This window comes from Lithobates pipiens, unplaced genomic scaffold (assembly GCF_037356315.1).
Source record: "Lithobates pipiens isolate NorthernLeopardFrog02 unplaced genomic scaffold, aLitPip1_a1.2 Scaffold_18, whole genome shotgun sequence".
NCBI lineage: Eukaryota > Metazoa > Chordata > Amphibia > Anura > Ranidae > Lithobates > Lithobates pipiens.
Genome location: NW_027507758.1, coordinates 105,824,730 through 105,839,212, shown reverse-complemented (window position 1 = coordinate 105,839,212; position 14,483 = coordinate 105,824,730). Strand labels below are relative to the sequence as shown.

Genomic DNA, 14,483 nt, shown 5'->3' with positions numbered 1-14,483 from the left:
TGCAGCTACCAAAGCTGGCAGAATATTAGCATGCATACAAAAGATTATATACTCCAGAGATAAAATGATAATCCTGTCACTTTAAAAAAAAAAAAACTCTGATTAGGCCTCATCTGGAATATTCCGTCCAGTTTTGGTCACCAGTCCTCAGAAGGGATGTGCTGAAACTTGAGAGAGTCCAAAGAAAGGCAAAAAAAAATAAGGGGACTGGAGGACCTCAATTACGAGGAACGACTACAAGGACTAAATGTATTCTTGCTAGAGAAGCGACGCTTGAGAGGAAATATGATAGCAATTTACAAATACCTCAATGGTGATCCCAGCATAGAGAAAACTATTCAGTCTAAGGGTCTCAGGGAGGGTAAGATGACACAGGGCCATACAATGAGATTGGAGGAGAAGCAGTTTAGCCTTAAGCTGCATAGGGGGTTTTTCACTGTCAGGGCAATAAGGATGTAGAACTCTCTTCCAAAGTTTGTGGTGGCAGCGGGGAGTATAGATATTTCTAAAAGACTCTTGGATGTGCATCTTAAAGAACACAACATACAGGGATATGGGAAATAATTATAGACACTGATACACGTACACCTACACAGGTTGAACTGGATGGATTATTTATTGTCTTTATTCAACCTTACCTACTATGTAAGAGGATTAGCGGGATAATCTTCCATTGGGGACAGCTGTCTAAGAGGGGAAATTCTCTTAACTGTATAGATTTCCTTCTACTTCCTATTCCATCTTTGCAACAGGAATTTAAAGAAATTCTTACCAAGGAAAAATAAAAGGGTTTTAACTCTTTTCTAAATTATCCAAAACTGAAAAAAGTTTTTGGTATATACAGCATACTCTTTAATAAAAGCAATTTGACTTACAAAAATGCGAATAAGCCATAAATCCACTTTCCGCTGTCTGAAAAGCCAGTCTCCATTAAGGTATACAGCTCGGTAGGAAATAAACAATACAATGTGGTTGGTTAAAGCGATAAGTCCTAGAAAGACCAGTGCAGGAATCAATAATCTGAAATACGTAAAAAAAAAAAAAAAAAAAAATTATATATGTACACTTTGTACTCTGGATATTGGTGTGTAAGAACATTGCTGCAAAGCCTATAGACAGGGTCAGGTTTACATCACTGGAGCCTGAAGGCACACAACATTTAGCTCCCTAAAGAACCCTCCTCTGCTAGGATTGCCCATCTTAGCCCTTGTACACACGGTCATTCGTAACACGATGCCGTTATTTCGTTACGACGGGACTACGTTCAGGCTAGTAGCCAATAGCTTTGGTCTAGGAATTTGATCTGAGCATGCGTTGCACTTTGTCCAATCGGAATTCTCTACAAACCATCGGACAAAGTCCGATCGGATCATGTTGTCGGAAATTTTTTATAGCCCAGCTCTAAAACCTTGTCGGTCGTATAATCCGACTGAAACAGTCCGATGTAGCCCACACACGGTCGGATTGTCTGACAACATGGTCCGATCGGACATTTTCTGTCGGAATGTCCGACCTTGTGTACAAGGGCTTACACATTTTTGCTTTACTGGTCCTTACTCAGTCTAGAATAGTGTGACGGAGACAAATTCAGTTGCATGTCTTAAATATCTGAGCACCACATACTAAAATTTAGCTGCCGTTACTACACCCATCCTCATAAAATGTGCCCATTCCTGTAATAAAACTTGAGTTTTACTGCTTCAGTAACTTACTCTCGATCCCAGAGGAAGAGCCATCCTATATTAAGCACATTGTTGAGTATCCACACAAAGTAAAAGCAAATGGGAAACACATCTGGTTTTAAATACATCCATCCCAACTCACTCCTGTGGGAGAGAGAAAAGTAAAAAAAATTTATTTGGCAGGAGTATGTTATATCATCCTCGTTTCAGCTGCTTGTAATCATGTATATAGGAGTATATCCCACATGGTCAACCATGCGTATTCTTGTACAAAATTATATCAATATTTCTGAAAATGCTTTTTGCCTGGTTGTTACACTGACCCACTGGCTTAAATACTTTTTGAGTCACGGAGATGTACAGTATACAGATCAGGAAAGCCTGCATGCAGGACACGAGTTTAGACTTTTTACTTCACCGACTTCATGGCATGCTATCTGACTCATTACACTGCAAAAGTAGGAATAGGATGACACATACCTTTTTAGGTCCCATTTTTTCATTGCAGATTTACTCTAAAGCTGGCAGCACATGTTGCAATCTTATTGTATAATTCTACACAGTCCTGTTTAGATTTGCCAACAAAGGACTACCTACACAGTTTAATATTTTTTTAGCTAATAAGGAAAGCACACTGCACAGTTATTGATAAATCTTGAGCTAGCTACACATGTTACTTATGCCGCGTACACACGATCAGACCAGAGTCCGCCGGACAATCCACCCGTGTGTGGGCTCCCCAAAAGTCCGGCGGACTTAGAAAGAAGTTTTCGGTCTTCTGTCGCTGCCACAGCCACTTTCTCTTCTTCCTTGAGATGTTGACTTGACGCTGTCTCTGGCCACAATGACAGGGACGCGTTGTGCGGCGACTTACAGTGCCTTGCGAAAGTATTCGGCCCCCTTGAACTTTTCAATCTTTTGCCACATTTCAGGCTTCAAACATAAAGATATAAATTTTTTATTTTTTGTGAAGAATCACCAACAAGTGGGACACTATTGTGAAGTGGATCGAGATCTATAGGATATTTTAAACTTTTTTAGCAAATAAAACACTGAAAAGTGGTGCGTGCAAAATTATTCGGCCCCTTTACTTTCAGTGCAGCAAACTCACTCCAGAAGTTCAGCGAGGATCTCTGAATGATCCAATGTTGTCCTAAATAGAATCCACCTGTGTGTAATCAAGTCTCTGTATAAATGCACCTGCTCTGTGATAGTCTCAGGGTTCTGTTGAAAGCGCAGAGAGCATCATGAAGACCAAGGAACACACCAGGCAGGTCCGTAATACTGTTGTGGAGAAGTTTAAAGCCGGATTTGGATACAAAAAGATTTCCCAAGCTTTAAACATCCCAAGGAGCACTGTGCAAGCGATCATTTTGAAATGGAAGGAGTATCAGACCACTGCAAATCTACCAAGACCTGGCTGTCCCTCTAAACTTTCAGCTCAGACAAGGAGAAGACTGATCAGAGATGCAGCCAAGAGGCCCATGATCACTCTGGATGAACTGCAGAGAACTACAGCTGAGGTGGGAGAGTCTGTCCATAGGACAACAATCAGTCGTACACTGCACAAATCTGGCCTTTATGGAAGAGTGGCAAGAAGAAAGCCATTTCTCAAAGATATCCATAAAAAGTCTTGTCTAAAGTTTGCCACAAGCCACCTGGGAGACACACCAAACATGTGGAAGAAGGTGCTCTGGTCAGATGAAACCAAAATCGAACTTTTTGCCCACAATGCAAATTTATATGTTTGGCGTAAAAGCAACACCGCTCATCACCCTCAACACACCATCCCCGCTGTCAAACATGGTGGTGGCAGCATCATGGTTTGGGCCTGCTTTTCTTCAGCAGGGACAGGGAAGATGGTTAAAATTGAGAGGAAGATGGATGCAGCCAAATACAGGACCATTCTGGATGAAAACCTGTTGGAGTCTGCAAAAGACCTGAAACTGGGACGGAGATTTATCTTCCAACAAGACAATGATCCCAAACATACAGCAAAATCTACAAAGGAATGGTTCACAAATAAAACGTATCCAGGTGTTAGAATAGCCAAGTCAAAGTTCAGACCTGAATCCAATCGAGAATCTGTGGAAAGAGCTGAAAACTGCTGTTCACAAACGCTCTCCTTCCAACCTCACTGAGCTTGTGCTGTTTTGCAAGGAAGAATGGGCAAGAATTTCAGTCTCTCGATGTGCAAAACCGATAGAGACATACCCCAAGCGACTTGCAGCTGTAATCGCAGCAAAAGGTGGCTCTACAAAGTATTAACCCAAGGGGGCCGAATAATTTTGCACACCCCACTTTTCATTTTTTCATTAGTTAAAAAAGTATCAAAAATCCAATAGATTTCGTTCCACTTCACAATTGTGTCCCATTTGTTGGTGATTCTTCACAAAAAATAAAATTTTTATATCTTTATGTTTGAAGCCTGAAATGTGGCAAAAGGTTGAAAAGTTCAAGGTGGCCAAATACTTTCGCAAGGCACTGTATATAGGGACAATGGGCGGGGTCACCGGATGATGTCACATGGTGACCCCGCCCATTATGTAACAGTCCCAGCGTCCTCCGGGACTGTGACATCATGAGGGGGCGGAGTCACCAGGTGACATCATCCTGTGACCCCGCCCATTGTCCTTATACAAGTCGCCGCACAACGCGCCCCTGTCATTGCGGCCAGAGACACAGCGTCAAGTCAACATCTCAAGGGAGAAGAGAAAGCGGCTGCGGCAGAAGACTGGGCCACCGCTAGTAAAATAGCTGGGAGAAGAAGGCAGAGGCCCGGCAAGAAGAACCGAAGAGGGGGACAAGACCCCCAAAGAGGGGGACAAGACCCCCAAAGAGGGGAACAAGACCCCCAAAGTCAGAAGAAGACCCCTGGGCGGCAGCAGTGACGAAGAAGAAAGCCGGGCTCCTCCGCTATTAAAAGAGCTAGCAGAAGATAGGAGGAGAAGTCCGGCGAGAAGACCCCTCCCTGTCAGGGCTGGCTCAGCCTATCCTTCTCTGGGTTGGCCGCTTAGCTGTCGGCTAATTGCCAGCTCTCTTCTCTCTCAGTTACCAGCTGTTCCTGATGATGCTCCTCTGACCTGCCTACTTAAAGCCTTCCAGCTCACTTCACCTCTGCCTTTGCCTTGGTCACATCACTAGAGACCATATCCTGCAGTTTGTTTAAAGACTGGCTTGCCGACATCCCTTCTGGCTCCTTATTCTGATTGCTGTTGCTCTACTTGGATCCCTGACTTCTGGCCTGGCTGACTACCCGATCTGGTTACTGGACTCTGGCTATGCTTGACTACTTTTTTCTATTTGCCTTTTTATTTTTATTAATAAACAAGTGTGATTTAATTGTACTTCTTTCTGTCTGATACATGGTTTCTGACACCCCCAAGATGGAAGACCACCGGAGCTGTGCAATAAATTTTAAAACCTTGTGTTGTGTTTTATTTACACTTTTTTCACCAGGTGAATGGGTAGGGGTCCATTGTACCCCATACTCATACACATAGGGTGGGGGGCCGGTATCTGGGGGCCCCCTTATTAAAGGGGCCTCCCGGATTCCGATAAGCCCTCCACCCGCAGACCCCGACAACCAACAGCCAGGGTTGTTGGGAAGAGGCCCTTGTCTTCATCAACATGGGGACAAGGTGCTTTGGGGTGGGGGGACTGCAGGGACCCCTTTCCCTAAAGCACCCCCCCATGTTGAGGGCACGTGGTCTGGTACGGCTCAGGAAGGGGGCGCTCGCTCGTCCCCACCCCCTTTCCTGACCGGCCGGGCTGCGTGCTCGGATAAGGGTCCGATATGGACTTTGTGGGGGACCCCATGCCGTTTTTTTCAGAGTAGGGCTTCCCCTTTAAGTCCATACCAGGTGAAGGGGCTAGCGACGTGTCAATCTCGCCAATGGAGGCGGCGACATCGACCTCCTGCGCTAGTCCCGTCTACCTGGAGCCACATTCAAAATTAACGGACTTTTCTCCGTGTGTGGGCGAGTCCGTTCATTTCAAAAGTCCGGCGGACTCCCGCCATAGTCCGGCGGTTTGTCCGTCGGCAAAGTCCGGTCGTGTGTGGGCAGGTCCACTCGTTCGGAAAGTCTGGCGGACCTCCACTGCAAAGTCCAACGGTTTGTCCGCCAGACTAAGTCCGCCGGATAGTCCAATCGTGTGTACGCAGCATTAGGCCCACGATAGACAGTTTGAATCTTGACCGGTTCAGCAGGGATTGGCTGAGATTCAGACTGTGTATGGGCAGGCTGAATGGTGGTTGCAGATAAGAAAAATGCTCCGTCTATGGTCAGCTTAACTTTTTTAGGGGAATTTACCAAGACTGGAAATACATTATACAGTTTTCTTATTCAGTTTCCTTTAGATTTACCTTCAGCCATGTAGTACAAGAACCTGCCTGATTGCATTCAAAATTGAAAGTGTTTAGGTCGGCCCTCATATTATATGGCTTTGGTAAATCTAAAAGGAAAATTTCATTAAAAAAAAAAAAAAAATGTATAATGTATGGTCAGCCTAAAGCAGTGATGGCTAACCTTGGCACCCCAGATGTTTTGGAACTACATTTCCCATGATGCTCAACTACAATGCAAAGTGTATGAGCATCATGGGAAATGTAGTTCCAAAACATCTGGGGTGCCAAGGTTTGCCATCACTGGCCTAAAGCCTTGTACACAGGGTCAGATTATTGGATGAATTTTCATCAGTTTTTTGTTGGATGCTAGTCTCAAATCAAAAGTGAAGAGGGTATTTACCATCAGAAAATTTTCGGTTGACAGAATTCAATGTCAGAAGTGACGTAAGGTGTTGAATTGTTTTGTATGTGCTCTTTCATTTCCTTCATTTCGATTTTTTTTGCCCAAAAAAAAATAAAAATTACTAATGAAAAGAAAATTGGATGTTGTGGTCACATCAGACAAAAATTTTGGAGCCTGTACATCCAGTTTTTGTCTGATGAAAATTCATAATCATCTGACAAAAGCAGCATACTAATGATCAGAAATCCGGCAGATCGGTCATCGGACGAAATTTAACTTCAGATTTTCTGACCATGTACGGGCCTTTTTGTCTTTAGATTTACCAAAACCATATAATATGAAGTCATACCTTAAGAGTTTCAATTTGTATGGAATCAGGCAGGCCATTGCACTACATGGTTTTAGTAAATCTGAAGACAAAAATCTGCAGAAAATCTAATAGTGTGTATGGGGCCTTATGCTGGCCATACACCATACGATTGTTATAAAATTGTCCGAAATTCAGTCATTAAACCTTTCATACGTTTTTTTCGGCCAGTTAATGGGCACAAAAATCAATAATCGTTTGGACATTTTTGAGCCGAAAAAACAAAGGACAAGTTTGGAAATTTTCTGCCGAATGAATGATAAATTGAAAGGTTAATGTGTTTCTCGTCTGACCTGTCTGCACTAGGTATATGTTAAAAAAACTAACATAAAATTTATTTATTTATGTTCACTGAACTATTTATCGGTCATTACATGATGGCATCATCGTTTGTGCTCGTGGTCGAACGTTCGTTTTTCGAAATTGGGTGCGCTCGATTTTTCATATAATGTATGGCCAGTATAATACTGGACCAACCAGAATCTGGCACAGCTTTGCAAGGCAACCAATTACCCAGAGAGCAAGTAATTGTGCTGCAAGTTTGAAAATGACTTGCTAAGTTATTGCTAGACTTGCCAAGCTTCACAAGTTTGTTGCACAATTGCAGCAAGTCTGCATTGCATGCCTCCACAACAACCTTCTTTGCAAACATTCTGCAAGTTTTGTTTAGTTATGTTGTGTAATAGTCATCCCACCACAGGGGTCACTTTGGCTGAATTTTGATCATTGCTCCCTGCTGTGTTGTAGGTTTTTCTTTAAAGGGATTGTAAAGTGAATTATTATTTTTTTTTTAAATAACAAACATGTTATACTTACGTCCACTGTGCAGCTCGTTTTGCACAGAGTGGCCCCGAACCTGCTCTTCTGGGGTCCCTCGGCGGCTGTCTCGGCTTCCTCCCGCAGGTGCTTCTCACGTTCATGCGAGCTCCCTCACATGGTGAGAAGCATCTGCGGGCGCGCTCCCGTGATATAGCCGGCAGCTATAGCCGCTCGCTGTATCACACGGCCCCGCCCCCCGGCGCTCCGCGTCAGTGTATGTGATTGACAGCAGCGCGAGCCAATGGCTGTGCTGCTTTCCATCCATCCACTCCAGCCAATCAGCAGCCAGGCTGAACGGTAGAAAGGACGTCGGGGGACGAGCGCAGGACTTTTGAGGGGTGAGGTAAGAAAAACAGGGGGCTGGGGGCGCAGGCAGTGTCAGATGTTTTTTCACCTTAATGCATTAAGGTGAAAAAAACATTTACCTTTACAATTCCTTTAACCTCTTACCCACTGGGCACTTAAACCCCCTTCCTAACCAGACCAATTTTCAGTTTTTGATGCTCTCACATTTTGAATGACAATTACTCAGTCATGCAACACAGTACCCATATGAAAATTGTTGTCTTTTTTCACACAAATAGAGCTTTTTCTTTTGGTGGTATTTAAATCCCCACTAGGTTTTTTTGTGGTTTTTTTTTTGGACTATAAAAGAAAAAAAAAAGACTGAAAATTCTGTAAAAAAATAAATTTGTCTTGGTTTCTGTTATAAAATTTTGAAAACATTGAGTACATTTTTCTTTTGCCCAAAATTTATATTGCTACATTTCTTTGATAAAAATACCCAAATTGGTGTATATTATTTGGTCTTTATGAAAGTTCTAGAGTCCACAAGCTATGGTGCCAATCACAGAAAATTGATAACACCTGATGCACTGATGGCCCATCTCATTTCTTGAGACCCTAACAAGCCAGGAAAGTATTTTACACAGCATGGCCACAGAGAGGCCCAACATGCAAGGAGCACTGTCAGACGTTCTTGGAGCTTAAATTATACATATACATTTCTTGACTACCTCTCACATTTTTGAAGGCCCTGGAGCACCAGGACAATAGAAACACCCCAAAAATTACCCAATTTTGGAAAGAAAACACCCCAACGTATAATCTATGAGACATACTGAGTCTTTTGAACATGTCATTTTTTTCTACAAGTTTTTGGAAAATGTGTAAAGAAAATGAAAACTTATTATTATTTTTTTTATTATTATTATTATTTTTTTTTTTTTTTACACAAAGTTGTCCATTTATACAATATTTCTAACAATTAGCATGTACCAAAAATGTCACCCCAAAATAGATTCTCCTACTCCTCCTGAGTACGGCAATACCACATTTGGGAGACTTTTACAGCCTGGCCACATAGAGAGGCCCAACGTTGAAGGGAGCACTGTCAGGTGTTCTAGGGGCATAAATGTCTAAGCTATCTGTCTAATCTAATTTGACTACCTGTTACACTTTTGTGAGGCACTGTAGTGCCATGGATGTGGCATGGATGAGCCGTGGATGGGGATGGCTGAGCATTAAGGAGTATGCCTGAGTACAGCTGGGTGCAGCCGGATATGGCTGAGTACGGCTGGATGCGGCTGGGTACGGCCAAGTACGGCTGGGTGCAGCTGGGTACGGCTGAGTATGGATCTCTCTCTTCTCTGTACCGATCGATACAGAGGGGAGAGAGGAACCGGACACGATGCCAGTTTACAAGTGATCGCTCCGTCATTTGGCGGCCATTTACCATGATTCATGATGCGCCGGGTCCTGTGGACCCGGTAGTCATGGATATTCCTGGGTGCGCACCCCAGGGGATTCTGGAAGGACATTAATTTACACCCTCCCAGAGTTATCTGACTGTGCTGCAGCCGTCATTCGGCTATAGTGCAGTCGGCAAGCGGTTAATTTTTGCTGCAGAGAGACGAGTGGTATACATGAGATCTGATATGGACTTCAGAGAGGTAGAAATTAAGGAGTTCACTAACCCCAATATTCCATTGGTGGAGCACAATTTGGAATGTTTTATTTTTCTTTGTTTATATGCTAGCAGCTCATCTTAAACAAAGACCACAACAGGTCTAATGGTGCTTTTAGGAAAGGAGAGTGGAGTGGAATGTGATTTTCCATAAGGAATCCTTATATTAAAACCTTGTGAGACCAGCTGTGGATTGATGCAGGCGAGGAGAGGAGAGTGGAACATGAACTGTCATTTAGGATTTGTATAACAAAGCGCCACGGTTGTGGTCTTTGTTTAACCACTTCAATACAGGGCACTTAAACACCTTCCTGCCCAGACCAATTTTGAGCTTTCAGCGCTGTTGCACTTTGAATGACAATTGTGCCGTCATGCTGCACTGTACCCAAATGAAATTTTTATCATTTTTTTCCCACAAATAGAGCTTTCTTTTGATGGTATTTGATCAGCTCTACGGTTTTTATTTTTTGCGCTACAAATAAAAAAATACCCCAAATTTTGAAAAAAAATATGTTTTTTTTTGTTTCAGTTGCAAAACTTTGTAAATACGTACGTTTTCTCCTTCACTGATGGGGCGGCAGTGATGGGCACTGATAAGACGGCACTGATGGGGCACCAATGATGTGGCACCAATGAAGTGGCACTGATGAGGTGGCATTGATGGACACTGATATGTGGCACTGATAGGTGGCACTGATGGGCGACATGGATGGGCACTGATAGGTGGCACAAATTGGCACTGATAGCTGGCACAGATTGGCATGGATGGGTGGCACAGATGGGCATGGGTGGGCAGATAGGCGGCACAGGTGGGCACTGATAGGTGGCATTGTATTGTTATACTGCACTAATGGATGCCAATCAGTGCCAAACAATAATGTATGCCAATCAGTGATGCCCATTGTGGGCACTGATTGGTATCCATTATGGGCACTGATTGGCATCCATTGTGGCACCGACTGGCATCCCTGGTGGTCTAGGGAGGATTACCTTTTGCTGGGAATCCCTGGTGGTCTGGTGGTGTCCCTGGTGGTCCAGTGGGGGCATCCTCGGGGGGGCTGTGCTGATAATCGATCAGCACAGACCCCCCCTGTCAGAGGAGCAGCCGATCGGCTCTCCTCTACTCGCGTCTGACAGACGCGAGTGAGGAAAAGCCGATCACCGGCTCTTCCTATTTACACTGTGATCAGCCGTGATTGGACATGGCTGATCACGTGGTAAAGAGTCTTCGTCAGAGACTCTTTACCGAGATCGTAGTTGCCGGGTGTCAGACTGTAACCCCGCAACAACGATCGCCGCAAAGCGCGCCCCCGGGGTGCGCAGCGGCTCATAATCCTGATCACGTCATATGACGTCCGATCAGGATTATGCAACCACTTTGCCACCGTCAATTGCCTATAGGTCGGGTGGCAAGTGGTTAAGGTGAGCTGCTAGGGCACACTCCAGGTGGATGCCTGGATGGTGGGAACAATTGTGTTCACAACTTTCAAAAACTGTTTTTTGAGCACCTGAGCTTCATATCTCATCACTTTTTGATGCACATGCACATGCACTTTACTATTTGGGGCTTATTTTATTTATTTTTTTTATGTAAAATCAGATGAATATCTGCTTTTGATTCAAGCACTTTTATCACTGTTTCACATATCACATATTATTGTATTTTTTTTTTAATTGGAGATATTAATTTATGCATATGTCTTTTTGATGTTTAACGTCTTGAATCAGTGCACTTTATCACTGTTTTATCGCATATTACTGCAATTTTTGTTTTGTGTGTGTTTTTTTTAAGGTGTAATCCAGTGTTATGTATTGATTTTATTCAAATATTTTAATAAAATGTTTTTATAAAGATCAGTTTTGTCTTAATGCACTATTCAGTGAACTGAGGTACATTTTTTAGTGAAATGGTAAAATATAGGCCAAAAAACCTGAACTAAAAATGTTTCAATGAGAGCTTTTTTTTTTTTTTTTATTCTACTTTAGCCACTTTGGCTTAGATTTTGGAATTTTTATGACAATTCACCTCTCTTCATTTATTAGTGAATAGACCCGATAAAAACAGACACTTGGACAAACAACAAGAAAAACTAGTGCCAAAGATATTAATGGAAGACCGAGGGATTAAAAAAGATTGCTGCCACCTAAATACCAGTGAATCACCAGCATAGGTGTGTGTAGCTTATTGCATTAAGGTACGCACCCCAAAGATCAAACACACGTGCGTGTGTCTCTGTGTATGATATATACACATACAGACACACACTCTTATGGTAGAGCCAGTACAGTGAAAGAAGTAAAGTAGCACTTCATGAATGGCAGAACAGGTCAGAGGGAGAACTTTTCCCATCCCCCTGCCTGCACACAGAGCAATAATGCTAATGCGCTTGGGGTGAATAGGGTGTGCCCAGGCACACCCCCTGTGCATGCCTATGATCACCAGTCAATTGGCAAGAAAAAATAAGCAAATAGCGCAAATCTATAATCCCACAATCTGGTGATAGTGAACCCACTGCTATTAACCTAATCCCTTACTGTACACGTGTGAAATGCATTCAATCCAACAATCATGCAGAATGTTAAACTCTGGGTCATTGCATAAAATAATTCATCATACAAAAAGTATTTGTTTCTATGAAACAAACCAAGTGCAAATGCTGTTACAAAAAAATGCAAAATAAAAAACTGTGTGCTGACATAGTGAACAAAAGGTGTCTAGTGCAATAAAATATTATTCATTAGTAAAGTGCAAAAATTCCAAAATTCGTGTTCTAAATATTTGAAGTTCATTTTGCAATTTCAGGAAAAAAACAAGAAAGTGGATAATAATCTTGGATTTTTCCTGGGATTGCAAAATGGACTGCAAATTGTTTGAACACATATGAATTTTTGATGCACGCACTTTACTAACAAATAATATTTTCTTGCACTAATAACTTTTTGTTCACTGTGACAGCACACCATTTTTTTCTTTTGCACTTTTTTTTTTTTTTAACAGCATTTGCACTTACTTTGTTTCATAGAAAAATATCATTTTTGTATGATAGATGAATTCTTTTATGCAATGACACAGGTTTTATCATTATATATGATTGTTGGATTGAATTTATTTCACACGTGTACAGTAAGGAATTAGGTTAATAGCAGTGGGTTCACTATCGCCAAATTTTGGGATTATATATTTGTGCTGCTTGCTTCTTTTTTCTTGCCAAAAATTGAGAATTGCATAACTCTAGCTATAAACTTGTGGGGCTCGTGCTGTAGACTTGTGGGTTTTGTGCTAGAAACTTGCAGGCTCTTACTGTAGACTTTCCACTACAACTTTGCTCTTGCTAGAGACTTGCCACACAAATTTGCTACAAATTGGAAAAGTTTCAACCAGAACTTGTGCTTCAAGTGCTCTGCAAGTGTACAGCTTGCACGGGAAGATGTGCAGCAAGTTCACAAGACTTACAAATCAATACTGCCACAAACGTGTGGCAAGTTATGTTTGTTGCGCTTTCTCCTGCCATAATGGGTTGCTGTGCCTGCTTTTCCAAAAAAAAAAAAAAAAAAAAAGGGGTCATGCACCTGTTCAAAAATGGGGCTGCAGGGAAATCGAATGATCTTTTTGATGTGGGAACCACATGCGATTTCCCTGTGGTTCCCACAAATATGCTGCCCCGCATGTCTCATGTCATGTCGCATGTCAAGAGCAGTGCCATTTGGCTACGGGTGGTTGTGGGGGAGGGAACAGATGTGATCCTAATGTAAAGAGTGGATTTCCTTTGTGTGCTTCATTTTCTTCCCTCAATCCAAAATCATCATGGCAGGTTAATTGACTTGCGTTCATCCTGGCATTTCAATCGCAGTTTTGACTGCTGTGGAGACATTAGGGTTGAGTGCATAATCTGGTGTAGCTCTCCATAGAATCCAATCAGCTTCCAGGTTTTATCGTCAAAGCTTCAGGACCGATTCATGTGCTCCAACTTCTATAGCACAAGTCGCATGACATGTCAAAATGAATGGTTCCTATGAGAGCCGTCTTAACTGGTCCAACTTGTGTCGGTCCGACTTTGAAAATTCTTCCAGCACTACTTTGGTAATAGTGCCCAACTTGGGCACGATTTCAGCCCATTGATTTGAATGGAAGTCGGGATCATTATGTTAACTGATCTGACTTGTGGCATGTTACTTGTGCTCTGAGGATCTTGAGAGGGAACCCCACGCCATACCATGGTCTGGTATGGATTTTGAGGGGAAACCCTACAGCAAAAAAAAAAAAATACAGCATGGGGCCCCCCCTAGAATCCATACCAGACCCTTATCCGAGCATGCAGCCTGGCAGGTCAGGAAAAAGGGAGGGGGGGGAGCGAGCGCCCTCCCCTTCCTGGACCATAGCAGGCCACATACCCTCAACATGGGGGAGGTGAGTGCGGGGGTCTTCAGGAAGGGGGCTTATTGGAATCCGGAAGCCCCTTTAACAAGGGGGCCCCCAGATCCTGCCCCTCCCCCCATGTGAATGATTATGGAGTGCATTGTACCTATACACATTCACCCCAAAAAAAAGAAGTGTAGTGTTACAAAAAACAAAGATGGTTTTTGACAAGTCCTTTATTAATTGAAGAATGTCCCCCATTGTAGCTCCAAGGTATCTTCTTCCTCTAGTCGTCTCCCCCTGGACTTCTCCCCTTTTTCCCTTCGCCGATTTCTTCTTCTTTTAAGTCATCCTCCGCTGCCATTGCCACCAACCCACTCAAAAAAAACAAAAACACCATGGTCCTGTTCCGATGCTCACTCACGCGGTTATGTAAGCGACAGTGTCTGACAGTTCTTATATAGCTATGAGGAGTGGGCATCCAGTGACATTACGTGGATACCCCACCCCTTGGGATGTCACCGTCCGGGGAATGATGGGG

General features: G+C 43.0%; 1 protein-coding gene across 1 annotated transcript in view; it reads right to left on the bottom strand.

The window, feature by feature from the left end:
• LOC143987331 (uncharacterized) overlaps positions 1-14,483 on the bottom strand; it is a 31,722-nt gene that overhangs the window by 14,773 nt on the left and 2,466 nt on the right. The window contains exons 3-4 of the mRNA XM_077485971.1: positions 1,713-1,826; positions 876-1,020 (exon numbers count right to left, since the gene is read on the bottom strand). Coding sequence (XP_077342097.1) covers positions 876-1,020; positions 1,713-1,826 — 259 coding nt within the window. The remainder of the gene's footprint in view (positions 1-875; positions 1,021-1,712; positions 1,827-14,483) is intronic.